The sequence below is a fragment of the Ornithodoros turicata genome, chromosome 1 (assembly GCF_037126465.1).
Source record: "Ornithodoros turicata isolate Travis chromosome 1, ASM3712646v1, whole genome shotgun sequence".
Lineage (NCBI taxonomy): Eukaryota > Metazoa > Arthropoda > Arachnida > Ixodida > Argasidae > Ornithodoros > Ornithodoros turicata.
In genome coordinates, this window is record NC_088201.1 from 40,676,292 (window position 1) to 40,695,194 (window position 18,903).

General features: G+C 44.6%; 1 protein-coding gene across 1 annotated transcript; it reads left to right on the forward strand.

Moving 5' to 3' along the window:
• Positions 1 to 1,673: 1,673 nt before the first annotated feature.
• LOC135378063 (nudC domain-containing protein 1-like) lies at positions 1,674 to 17,285 on the forward strand. The gene is made up of 10 exons (XM_064610911.1): positions 1,674 to 1,860; positions 1,957 to 2,111; positions 2,608 to 2,778; positions 3,562 to 3,763; positions 3,911 to 4,102; positions 4,199 to 4,409; positions 4,756 to 4,900; positions 5,035 to 5,151; positions 14,649 to 14,861; positions 14,974 to 17,285. The coding sequence occupies exons 1-10, from the start codon at positions 1,749 to 1,751 to the stop codon at positions 15,229 to 15,231; spliced, it is 1,776 nt and encodes a 591-aa protein (XP_064466981.1). The 5' UTR covers positions 1,674 to 1,748; the 3' UTR covers positions 15,232 to 17,285.
• The last annotated feature ends 1,618 nt before the right edge of the window (positions 17,286 to 18,903 follow it).

The following is an 18,903-nucleotide window of genomic DNA, read 5'->3' on the forward strand; positions in this document are numbered from 1 at the left end:
ACTCGATCAAAATTACCGCACAGGCTACCTAACCAAACAGCTTTTACGTCAGTCTTGTCAACTTCACTTAGCTGTAGGGGTGGGAAGTCCGAAGATTCCTCGAAGAGGCCTGAGACGTCTTCTTGTCGGTGGGGTGTCTTCTGGCATTTTCCTCGACGTCACACCGTGGCAAACAACACTTGCACACGTCACAAAAATAATCTAACTGCACGGTGCAGCAACCTGCAGTTGACACTTCAGACCGATCGTCGGGCCATACCGCTATTACTGCCACCGCCACTATTCCCAAACTTCCCCGGCGGGAAAACTGCTACTATCCCCCTCGCGTTTACATTCTTCCGTCTTCCAGACCAACCACGGGACGAGTCTCTCAAGCTCATCCAACAAGCCCTTATAAAACCTCCTTATAAACTCCACGGAACATCCCTCTTTTCTTGGGCGGGAAAGAGTCACGACGCCACTGTCACAAAACCCCACTATGACCGCTTTACGTAAAAAAACAGTAATTTACTTCCTTTCCAAATGTCAGGGTGCAAAGACAATTCCCAGGTCTGGGGGCCAAAAGATTCTGCGCGAAAACACGTGGCATCGGGTTACCGTAGACGGTCCGAACGACTCGAAAATGCCATGCATGGTCTCGCCGTAGGGGGTCGAGAACTACCCTGAGGACGCACACCCGGACTGTCCCTCCAACGCGTCTGACAAAACATCTGGAAGCAATAAGTTTGGGGATCCCGAAGCTGTCATGGCCAACTGAACCAGTTCCTGTTGCAACAACTCTTCTCTAACGTAACTCGCAACTAAACGAAAATTCACACAAGAACTTGTCGCCCTGTGGTAGTGCCCTTTGACTGGGGGAGCCGTGCTACCTGATCTGTAAATGAGGGGGAGCCGTCGCTCCCCCTGCTCCCCCTGTTCCGGCGCCCCTTGCATCATGAGTCATCCTGATATTAGTGGACCAGCTTTGACATGGGTTATCCGAAACCCATGACCAGGCCATGTTATGGAGGGCAGAATATACATCTTTTTCCTGTGTTTGTATGAACAGCGTGTCCGTCCACTTCATCGCACGACGTTTCATCGACGCCTGACTAAGGTTAGGTCAGCAGAGCCTTTTACGTATTTCACACGTTTGGGAGACTGACCAAGGTTAGGTCAGGAGAGCCTTTTACGCATTTCACACGTTGCAGCAAGAAAAAGCGGTGGCCACCGATTCGATGAACCGGCGTAGGGGACCTTTTCTCCGGGGACCTTTTCGCTGGGGACCTTTTTTCCTACACCCGATGTGTGTAGCTTGGAGTTCTCCAATGCGGTCTAGTCTCACAGGTCTGATGCATTCCAATGCGTTTGCCATGTATAGAGGTGTCAATTCCCGTTGTGTAAAGTTATGTTACCTGTTTGAATAAATCGAAGCAGAACCATGTCGTCGGGAGCCGCCGATATTTCGAACATATATTGTTCTTCTACTGTTGGAAATTTTGGCGGCTCCCAAGCTGAGGCTTCTACTTCAATCTATTTTCACAGGATCGCTGTATTTTTCTACTGTTAGAATAAATGCATGCTTGGAGTAAACTTGACAAGTATCGCAAATATGATCGCCAACGTCATCATAGCAAACGTATCAATTCTCAATCACGATTCTCAATCTATCCAATCCAATCCAGACCGCTCATCGCGCGTTGGGGGTTGTGGTTGTGGTAGGTTTGTGATGGTGTTTTTTATTCTCGTTAGACAATACTGACCCGATAATGACGGTTAAAATAGATCTCCAGCCTAACCGCGGTCTTTTAGACGCAAAATTTGAGTGCTACCGGTTGACACTTGAGCCGCTGCCAGTTTTAAAGAAATCGCTGAAAAATAGTGAGTACCGAAGGTTGTCGCTTTTTGCTGAAATATATGGAGCTGAAAAATATCTATATGTTTTTTTCACACTTCCTTTCCCGCTTCACGTTGAAGACATTCAGAAGGTCCATCTTCAGGATGACCAGTACGGCTATCTGCATGTGCAAATGACTGGACTTCTTAATGCGTTGATCCAAGATCCCTGGGACTTCAATACTGTGTTTTGCATAACCGAATCGCACCATGTCATTTGGGTGCATTTGTCACAGGTAGATTAAAGATTGCACTCTTTCGTTTTGTGTTACATGATATCACTGCAGCACTTGTGCATCCGTTGGTAGTAACTAAGATAACAACTTTCTGCAGTTTGTACATGTACTGTAGGGGACACGGCTGTCTAAAATCACCACTCCGTGGATTATCTCATCTCAAATCTCCAGGTGTTTCAAGACTATTCCTTTCGAGTAATAAGCACGTGCAGCACATGGTCCACCTTCAAATACAATATTGGCACAACACTTTCAAGCGCAACAGAGGTAATATGGGACGGCGAAGTACTGACAGGCGATTTTAGCTAACCGTGTTCCCAACAGTACTTCTTGTGATCTGAAAGAAATAGCCATAGCAACAAGATTCCGTGTGAGAAACTGAGCGTAGTACAACATGAATAAAGAAGTGTGCATTGATGTAATTTACACACAAGATTCCTTAATTCTGTCTCTACGTTGCCTGCCATTTTTCATTTACAGGGAATTTTCGTTACAGGATAACCAGTTAACTGAACCACGCATGGTGTGGCAGGTACCAGAGCCAAAAGGTGTTCAGTACACTTGCACTCTCAGCTTGCCTCATGCAGAATGGTGCCTTCTGTCTGATGGGACAGGGATTGTATATATCTTGAGTTCGCCGAGCAGACCGCAAGGCGAACCTTGGCAGGTGATTTGCACTATTTTAATCTGGATTTAGGGATTCAGTCATTGCTTCATGCTGTGCCATATTCAAGGTATCAAGTATTTTAGATATTTTAAGTATCAAAAGCAATAAAAATGGAGAGAAGGTTTGGTGCCATTCTAAATACGCCATCCTAGCCATTGTAGAAACTCTGCTGAACATCATCTACACAGAAGTGTATAAACTCTCAAGTGGCATTGCTGTTACACTCTCTGTTTTCTAGAACATTACACTTTCTATGTTGCTGGGTGCCTGAGCCGTTCCGAAGGGGGGTAATGGGGGCAGCCGCCCCGGGTGTCTTCGCCAGCGGGGGGCTCTCTCTGTCGCAGAGTTTAACAAGGGGAGTGCTTAATGCTAACCAGCCCCAGGCGGAAGCTCGCCTCGGACCGGCACTGCTGGGCATCATCCTTGCAGGACTGCTCTTCAGCTAGAGTAATGTCCGTAAACAATGGATTTGAGAAAGAGCAACACATCATGCAATTGATGCACTATCACAAATTTTCTCTGTACCTTTTTTTCTCATTCTGCTTTCATGATTCTGCCAAAACATTGTGCATTTAATGCTCGAGAAGTAATGAAGCCATTTGTGCCCCAGTCATCTGTAGCTGACACATTGCGGTGATTTGTAATTCTGCCAAAGCCATTAAAGCACTTACCATAGAATAACTTAACTGTTCTGTATGATGGAAGGTTGTACATGTTTCCTTTTACCTCCATTTGCTACATAATTTTCTGTGGGTGTAATATTGTCCATTGCTGTCTTTACAGCTGTGCCATACCTACTGCCCTGAATGGAGTCAACCAAGTGCAGTACTGATAACCAGTGCTCATTGCAGCTTCCCTTCCAATCAACAAATTGAATGCCTAATGGGCTACATCTCCAGGCCACAGGATGTCCAAGGCAATGTTACAATCTCAGAAACGACAGTCCACTTTGTGTGTGTGCTGGAATGGCTGACCTTCAGCTGCGGTGAGAATTCTTCTTTACATACCCTTCTAGGAAATTGTGAGAGGCATTTGTATTTTAATTTTCCAGAATAGTTAGTGTTCTTTTGGTACAGGATAGGATGGGTACGTATGATGTAACAAACTGTAATCAAATTTTATTGTCATGCAGCTTTGGTTGCTGACTGCAGCTCTTGGAGTCTGAAGAGGGTACGGCGCCTAATGGGTGCTTCAGTGCCTGTGTATTCTGCCTTTGACACCTTGGGCAGTTCTTTATGCTTGGCTTCCGAAAAGGAGTTCAGCTTTATCTTTGACTCTTGCAAACCTGAAATTGGCCATGAGGTAGAAGATGCTGCTACTAAAGGTAGGTTATCCCTTTCCTGCAGTAGTTCTCCTGCAGTTTTCAGTGGTTCATCTTGCTGTTTCATACAGACACTTTCTTCTTCTTTTATGTTCATAGCAAAGGAACCGCCTCTTTATTCATTCATTCAAGCTGGAGAGACAGTTACGGTTGTCTTCAAGTTACCTGAGTCGGTTACAAAGAAAGACGTAAAAGTCGAGCTGTCAGCAACAACGATAGAAATATGTGTCAATGAGAAGACTGTGCTCAAAGGAGATTTTCCTCATGCTGTCATAAAACATGATAGTACATGGACCATCTTAGATCAAAAGTAAGGTTGAATTTCAATAACAGTTTTTGGAACTGTACCTGAAGCAATGCACTATTTACCAAAATAGTGAAAGCTCAGTGAATTGCTCATCCATGCATTTGAGTCAAGATTTACAGCCATATAATGAGATGTATTTACTCTCAAAAGAGGGGTTCTGCTATGCGGACCATGCTGGATATAATGTTACATAGATGAGCATATCAAATAAACTTTGCAGCTACTTTACCATTCCAAACTTCTGCCTAAAATGAGAAATAAAAAATTGTAGAAGTGACTTCTTGTGTGACCTTGCCTATTGCAAGGAACAGACAATCTGCTGTTTTCTTCAGATACAAAAGTATTGCAGGCTTGAAGTGCATCTGACCAAAGCTGAAGCTGGTACTGTTTGGAAAGAAGTGGTAAAAGGAGACACTAGAGGTGAAGAGGTGTTTGACCCAGCATTTGTGGAAGAGATTCACACACGTTTAGCACACCTCACCTCTGATGCTGAGGTAACGCCTTGTTTTCTCTGATGTGTTGGATCTTTAAGTATTCTGTGCCATAAAATTGTCCTGTGTTCCTGCTATTCCTACTACAACAGCAAAGCATGAAATTTATGCATTTCATTACGTTTCATCCTCGACAGGCAAAGGAACTGGAGAAGCCAGCATACAACTACCAGGAGCTAGATGAGTGTGATGACACTACGGAATATTTTTCTTTCACGCGACTTTGTGGAGATTCTCACAGAGCAACACACCAGGTGCTGTGCTACAGATTTATTTATTTATTTATTTTAAAAAACCCCAAGGGTCCGGAGGACATTACATGGGGGGTGGGAACATTATATTGGAACACATCATGGAACATTGAGAATGGTAACAGTAATAACAGAAATAAACAGAAAACAGAAATAAGGAAACAAAATAACAACAACATCTTGGAATAAAAGGATAAGAACAATACAAGTAAGTATACAAAGCGATAAACTCAGCAATACAACAGAACTAACACTAGTATTGAAGATGAAGAAAGTGAGAGAGGGAGCTACAGAAAACTGTATGGTCCTCAATGGTAGCGATTGATGAAGGGAGGTTGTTCCACTCAATGGTAGTTGTGCAAAAAAACGATTTGGAGAACGCGTTAGTAATACAGAGGAACCGAGTAACCTTGTTAGTGTGATCAAAGCGAGGAAAAATGACACTCGAGCGTGTGATGGGTGATTGTCGAGCAGGCAAGGTGAAAAAAAATCTATGGTAGAGGGTTAACTTGGCGAAGCGACGACGATGTTCGAGCGGCTCGAGGTTGAGACTTAGTTTTAACGCAGAAACAGAGGTAGTGAAAGAGTAATCGTTGACAATGAAGCGGGCAGCGCGATTTTGAATGGCTTCAATGGCATCACAGAGATAGTTTTGGGGAGGGTCCCATATTGCGGATGCGTATTCAAGCTTGCTTCGTACCAGAGTGGTGAAAGTTAGAAGCTTGAGATGTTCAGGTGCCGATCTTAGGGTGCGTCTGACAAAGCCCAAGGAGCGAGATGCATTGGCCACGATGTGATTAATGTGTTCGTTCCAAGTTAAGTTGGAAGCGAGATGAACGCCAAGATATTTGTAGGAATCTGCTCTGGTTAATACTAAATCGCTAATTGTGTAGCAGAAGGGAGGGAGATAAGAGACACGTCGGCGAGAAAATGTCATGATGCAGCACTTAGATATATTCAGGGGCATTTGCCACTCATCACACCAGCATTGAATTAGGGCAAGGTCGGTTTGTAAGGATTGTTGGTCAGTAGGAGAGTTGATCTGCCTGTATACAACGCAATCATCGGCGAATAGTCTGATAGTGGAAGATATGCCTGAAGGAAGGTCAGTATGAGGAATAGGAGGGGACCAAGAACTGAACCCTAAGGGACTCCCGAAAGGACAGGGACAGATGGAGATATGCGGTTATTACATGAGACTGCGAACGAGCGCTTATAAAGAAATTGAGTTAGCCAACGGACGACAAGCGGATCGAGATTCAGGAGAGAGATTTTGTACATAAGCTTCAGGTGAGGCACCATATCAAAGGCTTTGCGGAAATCTAAGAAGACGGCGTCGGTCTGATGGTTGTTGTCAGCGTTTAAAAATATGTCATGAACGAAACAAGCTAGTTGAGTTTCACAAGAATAGTATTTTCGGAAACCATGCCGCAGCGGGTAGAAAAACCCTTTTTCCTCAAGGAATTTGACTAAGTTTGAGAAGATTATGTGTTCAAGAATTTTGCATGCGATACAAGTTATAGAAATTGGGCGGTAGTTATTAACATAATGACTGTTACCGGATTTGAGAATGGGGACGACAATCGCTGTATTTCCAGTCCTGCGGCAACACGGATTCTTGAAGTGACTGTCTAAATATGCAACATAGCAGTTCGCTTGAAATCACTTTCGTGTTGTATTGTACTTTAGAGTTAATTGAGTCAGGACCAGAACTTGAGGACAGCTTGAGTGACTCAATGATCTTACAAATTCCGTGGGGGTTGATATCGATGGGCATCATGGGAGAAGAAAGGTTCATGGAAGAAGGGATCACTGGTAATAAAACTTGTGAGCAACCGTCGTCAATGTTGAAGACAGACGAAAAAAATGAAGCAAACTCGTTGGCACATAGATTGCCGGGAATGACCTCCCCGTCAGGGTAGGTTAGGCTAAAGGAGTGAAATTTAGGCGGGGACAGAACTTTCCAAAATTGTTTAGGTTTGTTCACTAGGAGTTCACCAGATGCTGCATGCTATTTTTTTCTTCTGGTCATAGCCTTATGAGCCGTATCTGTCTGATTAAATATGACTAGCACCAGGGAAACACACTAGGTAATACTACATATATGTACATGTAGGAAATACAATATTGTGTAGGAAATGCCTAGGATAAGAGACTGAAACATTCAAAGAATTAATTTTACTAGACATAAGCTTTCGCACAATATGCTTCGTCAGGTAACACGTGTGTTGAAGACACAAGGTATATGTACCCTAGTTTAAAATGAGAGAGGCAGAAAGTACAAAGAAGCTGAGTTGTGAGAAATGGAGGAGAGGGAAAAGAAAGGTCAAACCATCAGGTAGATGAAAAAGGGGTTATGCTACAGGGAGTAGCTACAGGGATATGCTACAGGGAATAGGCGGTCAAGTGACAGACACGCACGTGGTCTCCAGAAGTGGGTGAAAGACTGGTTAAAGGAGTACAGAGGGCCACCTAAAATATTTTCAGTTGATGAAAGTACATGCATCAATTGGTCGAACAGCACAAAAGGTTTTGACGCATGCAATTTTTTCAAAAAAAGTGCACAATGTAGAATGAAAACTTTCCTTGGTGAACTCGACGTTTAGGATCAAGCATACATTGTCGAGTTGAGAACGAGGGTGGAATCACGAAATCATGTCCAAATGAATGTGCAATTTTTGCACGCTTTCCTGTCACAGTTAACAATATTTTGCGGGGCTATAAATACGCGGAATTCACAAAAATTAGGTCCTTGTCAAACCACACAGAGCACAGCTGGTTATCGAAACTACCCATTCTGGATTCTCCCAGTGAAGTTTCCCTTATGATGAGGAAGGAGGTGATTGCAGCTGGGCAACAACAAACAACATTTATGCATAGGAAAAACAGAGAATACAACATGAGAATGAGCATTGAACCGGCTTCTCCGACGAAGTCCAAGCGCAAGCTGCCCGCTGCCGACCTTGGGTCCGCCTTATAAAGGGTGGACGCTCGCAGCCGTCTGCCCGGAACCCTTTGTTCCCGCTGGTTGTCTGCAGCAGGTGTACTTTGCCAAGGACACAATCCTTTTTGGGGATGGGATGCCACAACGGGTAATCCACCGTCTAGACACTTCTTTTTCCGCCTGCTGTCGTCCGGTGACATCCCGTATTTCCATGTTCCTTGGCCGCCTCACTATTTTAGCACACTTCAAATTCTGACACCTCCCTGCCAAGAATGTCACTAGACACTTGATGTCGCGGGACATTAAAAATCCACAAAAATCCAGAATTTGTCACACTGCACCGTTTGCAACGTCTGTCGCAGCGGAGCCACATTCACAGCACACACAGGATAGGACCCAGTCCAGTACGTTCTAAGGCCCACCAGGCCATTTCACAGACTATTTGCTATACCGGCAATTTACCATTATATACAACAATGTATGTGCCCTCTAAGTTGGCCCAATCGCTCCTTCGGAAGTAGCGTTTAACCTGGACAATGCATCGGCACACTTATTCAATTTGCCCCGAATATGTACGATCTCAATATCGTATTTTTGCAAGGCAAGCGCCCAACGTGTTAAACGTGCACTCGAGGATGCTGAGCCACACAGATACGTGAGAGGGTTGTGGTCAGTTAACACCTTGGTTTTGGCCCCAAACAACCACGTGTCCAGACGACTTAATGCCCACACGATCGCATACGCTTCACGTTCTATCGTCGACCATCGTGATTGTGTCGGCGTGAGCTTTTTGCTGAGAAATGCGATCGGCACATCTTTGCTGTCTACTGTCTGGGAGAGACACGCCCCGACAGCTCGCTCAGACGCATCGGTGGCTAGTACATACCCCCTATTTGGGTCGGGTGCCGCCAGCTTCGGGACCGTCGCGAGCGCCATTTTCATTTTGCGGAACGCGTTGTCCACTTCCTTGTCCCAAGGTATATTATTCGGTACCCTTTTGTTAGTCAGATTCGTAAGTGGTCGAACCACTTCTGAGTAGTGAGGGATGTAGTCCCGATAGTAGTTGCATAACCCGAGGGCACTGCGCAATTCCGTTTTAGTCTTAGGCGGCTCTAGATTCAGTATTGCCTTTACTCTCTCCGGATCCGGTGAGTGCGTGCCCGATCCTACAACATGTCCGAGGTATTTAACACTCGGTTGAGCAAAGTTGCACTTCGACGGATTAATCACCAACCCGACCTCCGCAATTGTCTCTAGAACGTTTTCGAGGTGCTCGAGGTGTGCCTCCCAGGTTTCCGAATACACGGCCACATCGTCAATATAGGCCGTTGCATAACCCCTATGTTTCCGGAGGACTTCGTTCATGACGCGCTGAAATGTCGCCGCGGAGTTCCTCAACCCATATGGCATGACCTTCCAGGCATAGAGACCGCACGGGGACGCAAAAGCCGACAGCCTCTGAGATTCCTTATCAAGTGCGATCTGCCAGTACCCACGCGTTAGATCCAGAGTGGTGATGTAACGCGCTTTAGCTACCTCGTACAATAGTTCAGTGGTGTTCTCCATGGGAAAACTATCAGGTTCCGTGAATGTGTTCAATTGCCTATAATCGATACACATTCGGACGGACCCATCCCGTTTCGCGACGCATACTATAGGGTGCGCGTATACACTCTCTGTTGGGTATATGAAGTCCCACTCGAGAAGTTGCTCTATCTGCCGCTCCACTTCGTCTCTAAGCGCGATAGGCACCTTGTACGGATACGTAGGCTTAGGTTTCTGGCCAGGCATCAAAGTTATCTTATGCGAACCCACCCTGCATCTGCCCGGTTTCTCTGAGAAACATTGGGCGAACTTCCCGACAACCTGTCTTAACCTTTCGCTCTGATTGGGGTTGAGATGCGCACTCTCAATGTTTTTCACATCTATGCCTACCTTCGTCTGTTTCACATTCGGGGTGCTTAATACCTCTCCGAACTCATCGTCGTTGTCGAATATCACCCCGACACTGTTGATCCTAGCATAATAGCGTCTAAGCCTATTCGCGTGTACCCATTTCTCAGTACCATCCGGTTGCTGAACAACATAACTGTTTTCGCGACGTCTTTCTTTCACTTTCATCGGCCCGAGCCATTTCGGCGTCATTTTTCCGGTGAGCCCTGTCTCTAGGATAAGCACTTCATTCCCGACCTCGAACGTTTTATCTTTAGTCCTGAGGTTGTACCGTTCTGTGTACTGTCTTTGGACCCGTTCTGACCTTTCGTCTACGACACGCGCGGCTTCTACCATTCTGTCCCGCAATTCCCTTAGGTATTGTGTGGGCGACGTGTTTAGACCGTCCGGCGGCGTCCACTGCCCTGTCCAGGATTTCTGTAAGATGCTTAATGGGCCATTTGGGCTCCGCCCGTACATCAGTTCAAAGGGAGACATTCCCGTTACGTCATGTGGTACCTCACGGTAGGCCCATAATAGGCAAGGTATGTAGCGATCCCATTCTCTTTTATGGGTGGCAATCACATGTCTTAGCATTGACTTAAACGTGCCGTTCCAGCGCTCAACGATCCCGTTGCTTTGAGGGTGTTCGGGCGTGGAGAACCGTACTTCTATGCCTAGACATTTGTGGAGTTCCACGGTCACTTTCGCTACGAAGTTTGTACCTTGATCTGAGCATATCATCTCAGGAGTTCCATATCGCGCGAAGATATCTACGAGTGCCTGACAGGTCATTTTCGCCGTAAGCGTCCGTAGCGGTACGACCTCAGCCCAGCGTGTACACAGGTCAACTACACAAAGAGCATAGCGATGGCCTCGTGAGGAAGGAGATTCTAATGGCCCAATACAATCCATGTAGACTATTTGAAAGGGCACTTGCGGCCTCGTTAGCGGTGTGATTGGGACTCGATCATTTGCTCTCGGAATGGATGACACCTGACAGGAATGACAACTCTGGCAATAGGATTTTATGTCAGCTGTCATTGATGGCCAATAAAACCCGCATCGAATGCGCTGTTTCGTTTTTCTTTCTGCAAAATGCCCTCCGCATGGCATGTCATGCGCAAGGCGCAGCACCTCCTCCCTTCGTGACTTGGGGAGTACTAGCTGTTTCTCCTTCCGGCCATTAATTTCATCTACGTGGAACAGTAGATCGTCCTCGATCACTATTCCATGGGTCCCGACTTTTCCCTGTGCCCAGACGTCCGCTAATGTGGGGTCGCTCTTTTGCTCTGTCCTAAAATCGGAGCGTGCTTGCCCTACATCCTTACTTTCTTCAGCTTCGACTGTCACAACGGCAACTGTACCTGCCTCGTCCTCATATTCCTCTTCCAGTTCTATGCAGTCAACGACATTGGGTTCTCTCACGCACTCCGCCTCTGCTTCCTGTTCCAGGTTTACAATTTCTTGCGCGTCGCTTTCTTGTTCTTTCTCTAGTTTACTGAGCTCTCCATAGTCCTCGGGGGTTAACAGCGCGCCGACACCTTTTGTCAACTGCTCAGTAACCGCACATAGCGTGATCACTTGTTGGTTCACGTTTCCCTGCCTTCCCATTAGACTGAGTGGGACATACACCAAATCTGCCGTGATCGCAGGACCGAATGCGCCCCTCAACTTGACCGTGCCACTACTGTCTGATACATAATCCTCTGGAAGGTGGTCCGGCCTGATTACCGTAATATCCGCGCCCGAGTCTATCCGCGCCTCGATAGCATTGTTGCCAATCGCAAGGTGTACAACCTTTGTTTCTGTCCTGTTACTCGCGTAATCTGGTTCTGTCAGAGTTAACCACGATACCCTAGCGACGAGCTTCGACGCATCTTCCTTGATTTCTGCTGCCCTTTCATGCGCTTTCCTTTCCATTTCTTTCTCCTTTATCCTGACATCCGTTTCTTTTTGACCACTTTTAGTCCCACTTTCGTCTACAACAACTTCTGCGGGAGTCTGGACCTTTTTATCCCCTGACCTTGTTGTTACAGACATGGTGGACCTCAGAGAAAACGGAACCGAGTCCTACCTGCTTTGTTGTCTTCCGTGACGTGTTGTGCCTGGTGACCGTGGTCCTCGGAGCCTCCCACTTAGGTGCCACTCCGTCTCACTGTAGCTCTTGAAGCCTCCCACTTAGGTGCCGCTTCCCAGCCGCAGCTCACGTAAGACCTCCCACTTAGGTGCCGTCTTACACAACTTTCTCCTTCGAAGCTTCCAGCACAGATGCCGCTCCGAAGATGCTGTTCCTTCGAGCCGTAGCTCCCAAAGCTTCTCACAAAGATGTTGCTTTGACTCGTCCTCTCTCCCGCTGTACCGTCCGCTTCCGTGCTGCACGTGTCTGCGCCGCCGATGATGGTGAATGTTGCAATCCTGCCGACTGCGCCAGTGAAGTTTCCCTTATGATGAGGAAGGAGGTGATTGCAACTGGGCAACAACAAACAACATTTATGCACAGGAAAAACAGAGAATACAACATGAGGATGAGAATGAGCATTGAACCGGCTTCTCCGACGAAGTCCAAGCGCAAGCTGCCCGCTGCCGACCTTGGGTCCGCCTTATAAAGGGTGGACGCTCGCAGCCGTCTGCCCGGAACCCTTTGTTCCCGCTGGTTGTCTGCAGCAGGTGTACTTTGCCAAGGACACAATCCTTTTTGGGGATGGGATGCCACAACGGGTAATCCACCGTCTAGACACTTCTTTTCCCGTCTGCTGTCGTCCGGTGACATCCCGTATTTCCATGTTCCTTGGCCGCCTCACTATTTTAGCACACTTCAAATTCTGACACTCCCTTCTCACTTTATCCTTCTCGAAATGACCTTACTCAAAAGGACATTTTCCTTTTATCCCGCATCGGAACTACCTCCCTCAAAATGCCCTTCTCGGATGACCCAGGTGCACCAACCCATCGGACTGTTCCAGGAGAACCGTCCACCTAGAACATTTGAGTAGAAACCTGGCCTGTATGTAGGCCATATCACATAACTAGAGGGTAGACTGGCTTTATTTAAGTTTATTTCTAGAAAGTAAAGTTTGTTTGAACCTGATTTGTTAAAAGTATGTGATATAGCGTGGACGATACATAATGAGATAGTCCACTTGAATTGTGACTTGCTATGAAAACTCCCACTCCTCAGCTTATGAAGCATATCATAACAACATGGTGGTTGATGATTGATGGGTCATATTACGATACTGCCCACACATCAGCTGCCAAGTTTCTGGAACTTTTCGTGTGCAGTTTAAATATGAGAATTCTTCTAGCGGCTCACGAACATTGGAGTTTTACATCACAGTTTCTTTAGATCCTTCTTGTTCATTATTATTAAGCCTGAAGTTTTAGGGTTTAACCTGATTCTTCCCCGAATTTGCACCCCGAATTGAAGGTTCCCTCTTTAGGGTGAAACCCGATTTTTACCCCTCAAATTACCCTGACTGAGACGTCTGTAGGAATGGAATGCACACTAACTTTTTTGGCAGAAAATGCAGTTACATCACCGTTTGTACCAAACCAGTACTGTTAGTTTGAGTCACTGAGCCCGATTTCTCCCTGACTATAGCATACTGGAAGTTTTTCCACCCGAATTTTCATGAATTTCGAGCACATGTTTATTTACCCAATTTTTACCCCCTGAATTTAGAAAAAAATATTTCCCGAAAACTTCAGGCTCTAATTATTATATGTATTTCACCAATTACCGCCTGCAATGGGGTAGGGTATTGCTGCTGGCGATGAAACTCCCCTAATTATATCATCATTAAAATAAAGTTGTTGTCCTCTGACGAGTCCACATTGTCGTGGGGGCTTCTTACTTTACATCGTCGAGTTCGGGGGCGGTTGTTCTTCACAAGGTTACAATTGCGAGAAACAAAATCGATGTGCAGGTTCTGATGCAAGACTGGTCTCACATCTCGATATTTTTTATTTTTCAATCAATCAGTACTTCGAAACAGCCCGGGCTTCACATTATACAAACCAGCACATGAAATTATCTTTTTTTATTCACTTCTTCAGAAAGTGCCCTGTCAGTGAGTCTTATGTTCACATTGTATATACTTATCAATCTGTCTCGAAAGCAAACACCCTGACATAGGGTCAAGATGATCGCAGCAGATGCGCGAATAGGTTGTTATGAGAAAAGCCAGCATGATTTGTTTTGCGGCAGGTACAGCACGGAGGAGGTTTTGAGAAAGGGTAGAATGGCAACGGGTACAAGCGCGAATGGATAGTCACGATATACAGCCCACAGCATTGTGTATGATTATGTTGTTTGACGTGCCAAAGGAATCCATATTAGTACTACTATTAATTTGTGTTCTAAAAATGGCTGCCCAATGTGTGCAAATGGTGTAATAAGTACCAGTCCATCTGAGAGAAGATCCACCAAAACACAAATCTTAGAGAAGAGCTACCAGAACACAAATCCATGTGTTTTGGCGGCTTTTCTCCAAGACAAATGGCTACCAAACAGATTGTGTCTACGGGACGTGTCGGCAGGTTTGCCACACTCAACCTTTGCGTAAGCATATCAGTGAGCTGTGTAGCTGATGACCTGTGACATTTGTGTTTCTTTGAACAGGTGAACCTGAGTGGGCATCAGTGGTTGTTCAAAGTACAAACTTCACCAGATTCCCTTCCTGCGCTCTGCTTACGGCATGATGTAGATGGCCTAGTCTGGCAGCCAAAAGATGTGGCCAGTGATGGAGATGCTGATCCATTTCGAGTGGAGCATGTTGCTACTTTCAATGCATTTGGATATGTTCAGGCCTCTAAACAAGATCGGAAATATGAGGTTTGTATTGCCTAACTGCAAAACATGTATGCGGTTATTGCATACTTGCGATTCCATCAAGATCTGCGAGTTTAACGATGAATAGCTAATGTCATATATCTCTGGATTTTAGCTGGGATCTCCTGATTTTAGCTTCGCTGCAATCTGTGATTCAGTTCGTCACCTTTATCTGTATCGGCAACCAGAGTCACTGAGCAAGTCTTTGGAGCTGCGAAACCGTAAAACCGGCAAGGAAGTGTCAACCATTGCTAAGCAACATGTCATAAGCCTTGAGCAGTGCGATGCCATTTTAGGTATGGTGACGAGCCCTCAGTGTATTTTTGTGCTCAGTTCCAACACCATCTATGCAGTCAGAGTATCCAGTTCATGATATGTGTGACAATGACAAACAAGTTAGTTCAACAGTAGTTGTTACTGCAAGCATACATTTTCATTGAAGCTTTCGGATGTCATCTAAAAATGTGGTTTATAACTTCCTACAACTACAGCATTTAGTTTATAGGGAAGCATTATAGAGAGAGAGAAAATGGAAATATCCTGTATTAATCTGAATACAGTTTGAGAGAGAGAGCAGTGGACATGTTCCACCTATCTTTGCAAAATCCTTCATTTCTCTGTACATATATGTCATACTTTCTTTATTTTCATAATGTGATTTGGCATTAAGAATGTCATATATACAACATTTTGCAACATATATGACATTGGCTTTTTAAGGCAGTCTGCTTGTCTTTCTGCAGTTCACCACACTGTGTTGCTACAGGTTTGTGAGTAGTTTTGCAGTAACTCTATTGACTTTGTGTTTTATATTTTAATGAAATGACACCTTTCCTTTATTTTCATATATTTGATATTCTCTGTGCACAAACTAGATATGTTTCTTGTTGTCTTCCTGCTAGAAATAAAAATGACTAGGTATATTTGGGAAATATTGCGCTTTAAACATACCCCGCTACTAATGTGTGCCTGTGCCTCAGGCTAATCGTGTCGTGCAGAACAGCATTCTCATGGTAGGTCTAAATGGTGATTGGTTGGGGAAAAGTTCGATAAGTTGTTCATCAGCATTTAAACAGGTAATGGCAGCAACATTTCAGAGAGGCCACTTCATGTGGCACACATGTGTTGCACTTGGCATCTAATCAAAGTTGTAAATATACTTTGATTACAGATATTCTTACTCTGCAACAAAAGTACCTAAATTATGTTTTAGTTCCTGAAGAATAGAAGTAACTATAACTTATGAGTAGAGTTAGCATGAAAACTTCCACAAAGCATTCCAGTTGCTGTCCCAATTTTGTTCCCCAAAGAAAAAAGTAAAATTGAGAAATATAGCAGATGAACTTGTAAAACTTAACTTCAAAAATTTTATACAGAAAGATAATGAAGAAAATTGGTCAAATGGATGAATGTTCTTTTGTTTCACTGTGCCTCTTTGTGCTTGCTCGAGATATGAATCACCAATAATTGTCCCAAACAGGTGTATGCGTAGTGTAAAACATGAGTCAACATTCACATGATTGTTGTTGCCTTCCTACATATTGCTTATGCAGTGTCACTATATCTACATCCCCCTTTTTTCACAAAAAATTTAACATATCCCAAAATTATAGCTGCAGTGCCGCAGTCAAAGTCCACTTTTGTTCTTGATGTTCTTGATCTGGAAACCATGTTGGCATTTTTCATATGTCTTGTGCTTTTCCTGGTGGGAGCTTCAGGTGCCTTTTCTGCTGTTGCTTGTGCCTTGCTTGTCACTGCTCTTAGATGCTCCCATGCTCTCGTGAGCTGCTGTTCTTCTGGAGTAGACACTATGTGAGCGCGTGGTGCCAAACCTCGGCTGACTACAACAGCTCGGGACCATGTTTTCTTGCGTTGTATGTAGTAACAGTCAAACCGTTTTCTGGGCCAGGCAGTTTCCTGACACTCCAGTTCTAGTGTGCTTTTTGTTGCTTTCTAATGTGCTGGAGCCTTTCTCATTATTGTGTCCGGAATGATGACTGCAGGCCAGCAGTGTCTCGTGTGGGCAGATGGAAGAGTTCTTGTTTGACAGCTCATCAGTCTCTGGACTGGAGATTTAAGGACTGCGTCTCTGGGGCTATTCTGCCACTCCAAAAGTGCATAGTAGAATTCTTCTTTCATGGAACTTTTTCGTAGAAGTTGTTTCACTTTCCGTATTGCCCTGTCTGCTATACCACCTGATCTGAGATGGTATGGACTAGAGGTAATGTGTTTGATTCCGAGACATGAGCGAACATTCACTTTATTGTCATCGTCGTCTTCATACCTATTGCTCATGTGGTGTCGTTATATTCATACATAGGATCTTACTTTCTTGGGTGGCATATTTTTCTTGAATTCAGGATAAAAAGTAGATGCTATATATTTATGCATTTTGGTTCTACCAGATTAAAATTTCTATGAACAGGGCTTGCAGAACTTTGCATGCAATTGTATGCCATTCCAGGCATTATCCCATTTCCCATGCGAAATAGGAGGCCATTTCCTCCGAAATAACATGGATGTTCCATAGGAATAGCTCCACACTAGTGTCTCAACTACACCTCCACTGGATGAGGAAGAGTAGTCCAGCATAGTCTAGCAGTGGTGTAGACATGAATATCATCACTTACAGAAAGGTTTGGTGAAAAACACAGGCAGTCACTTGGATGTGTGTTTAATTGGTTGGTAGTTTTTTGCAGTCACTAGTGTAGTCAGACGAAATGATTTTATGATTTCTATTAGACATATATAGCAAAAGCATGATCAAACTTGGCAACTACTAGTGTGAAAGGGGCATTTGTCCTTGATTCCATGGAAACTAAGCCCAGATAAGTCAAGATGTGACTTAACTTCTCGAATATCGCCACCTTATTTTCTTTAGAATCAAGGGGACGTTAGCTTCCCTGTTTACACCAGCTATTTTTCATTCTGCTATACCATTCATTCACTAGCTATTTTGCAGACTGCTATACCGTTCATTCACTAGCATGCCTGGGAATTCCACAGAAAGGGAAGTCCTGCACAGATCAGATAACCAAAGCTACTGATACTTGTCTCAACCCAAGAATGGCTTTGGCATCACATTTTCTGCGCCTACATCTAACCCTTATTGAGACACGTTGGTATAACTTTGGAAGAAAGTGTATGTCCATGTTGCACATGTTTGACAGGTATTTCACACAGTGGCATGCAATAGGAGAATGTTAAAAAAAAGTGCCACTCCAGCACCTGTAGTGTCAACCCCAGATTGTGTACACAGGCCTGTAGCCATTTGAAGCTACAGGCATGAATACTCGTTTCACATGGGGTACATATAACATATGTACGATAAACACTGGGTACGATAGACATAGAAAGATGCTGCATGACTAATTTACAATCAAAGCATTGAAATAGAAGATACAGTTGCAGTATCTAAATACCTCAAAAATTCTCATAAGTATGCCTGATTTATATACATGTATATATACAGGGTGTCCCAGAAAATGTGTCATTGAATTATAATAAAAAAACTACACCACCTAGAGTCATGCGGTCAATGGCATTTGTTCTTACTGGGTTTTTGCCACCTCCTCGTGTGAATGTCGTGTAACGTAAATTTAATTATGTAAATTTTTGCGAGCTTAAGTCGGAAATTTGCCTAGTAAAGGTCACTTCTTTACCCCACCAATGTGAAGAGCGTGTCTAATTTAGCCAAATTAATGATAATTGACAGGGATATTCAGAAGCTATCCCATCGGAAAAAATAGCCGAACATCATACTCTACGGAGGTCGCACAGAATAGCGCACGATGAATTTTTCAGCGCAATCTTTGTCAGTCCGACGACAGGAGGTTGGTCAGCCCTCCCCGACACCGCAGAAAGAGATAAAACAGGCACGGCTTATCACGTCCGACATTCGCTGGGATAATGCTTTCCCTCTCCCAAATTTAGGAACTGTTACTTTTTCTACTATCACTCTGTGGGCTGGCTTCGGAACCTCCTTTCGTCGCACTGGGAGCGATTGCGCTCAAAAAGTCGTTGCGCGCTATGGTCCAGTGCTCCG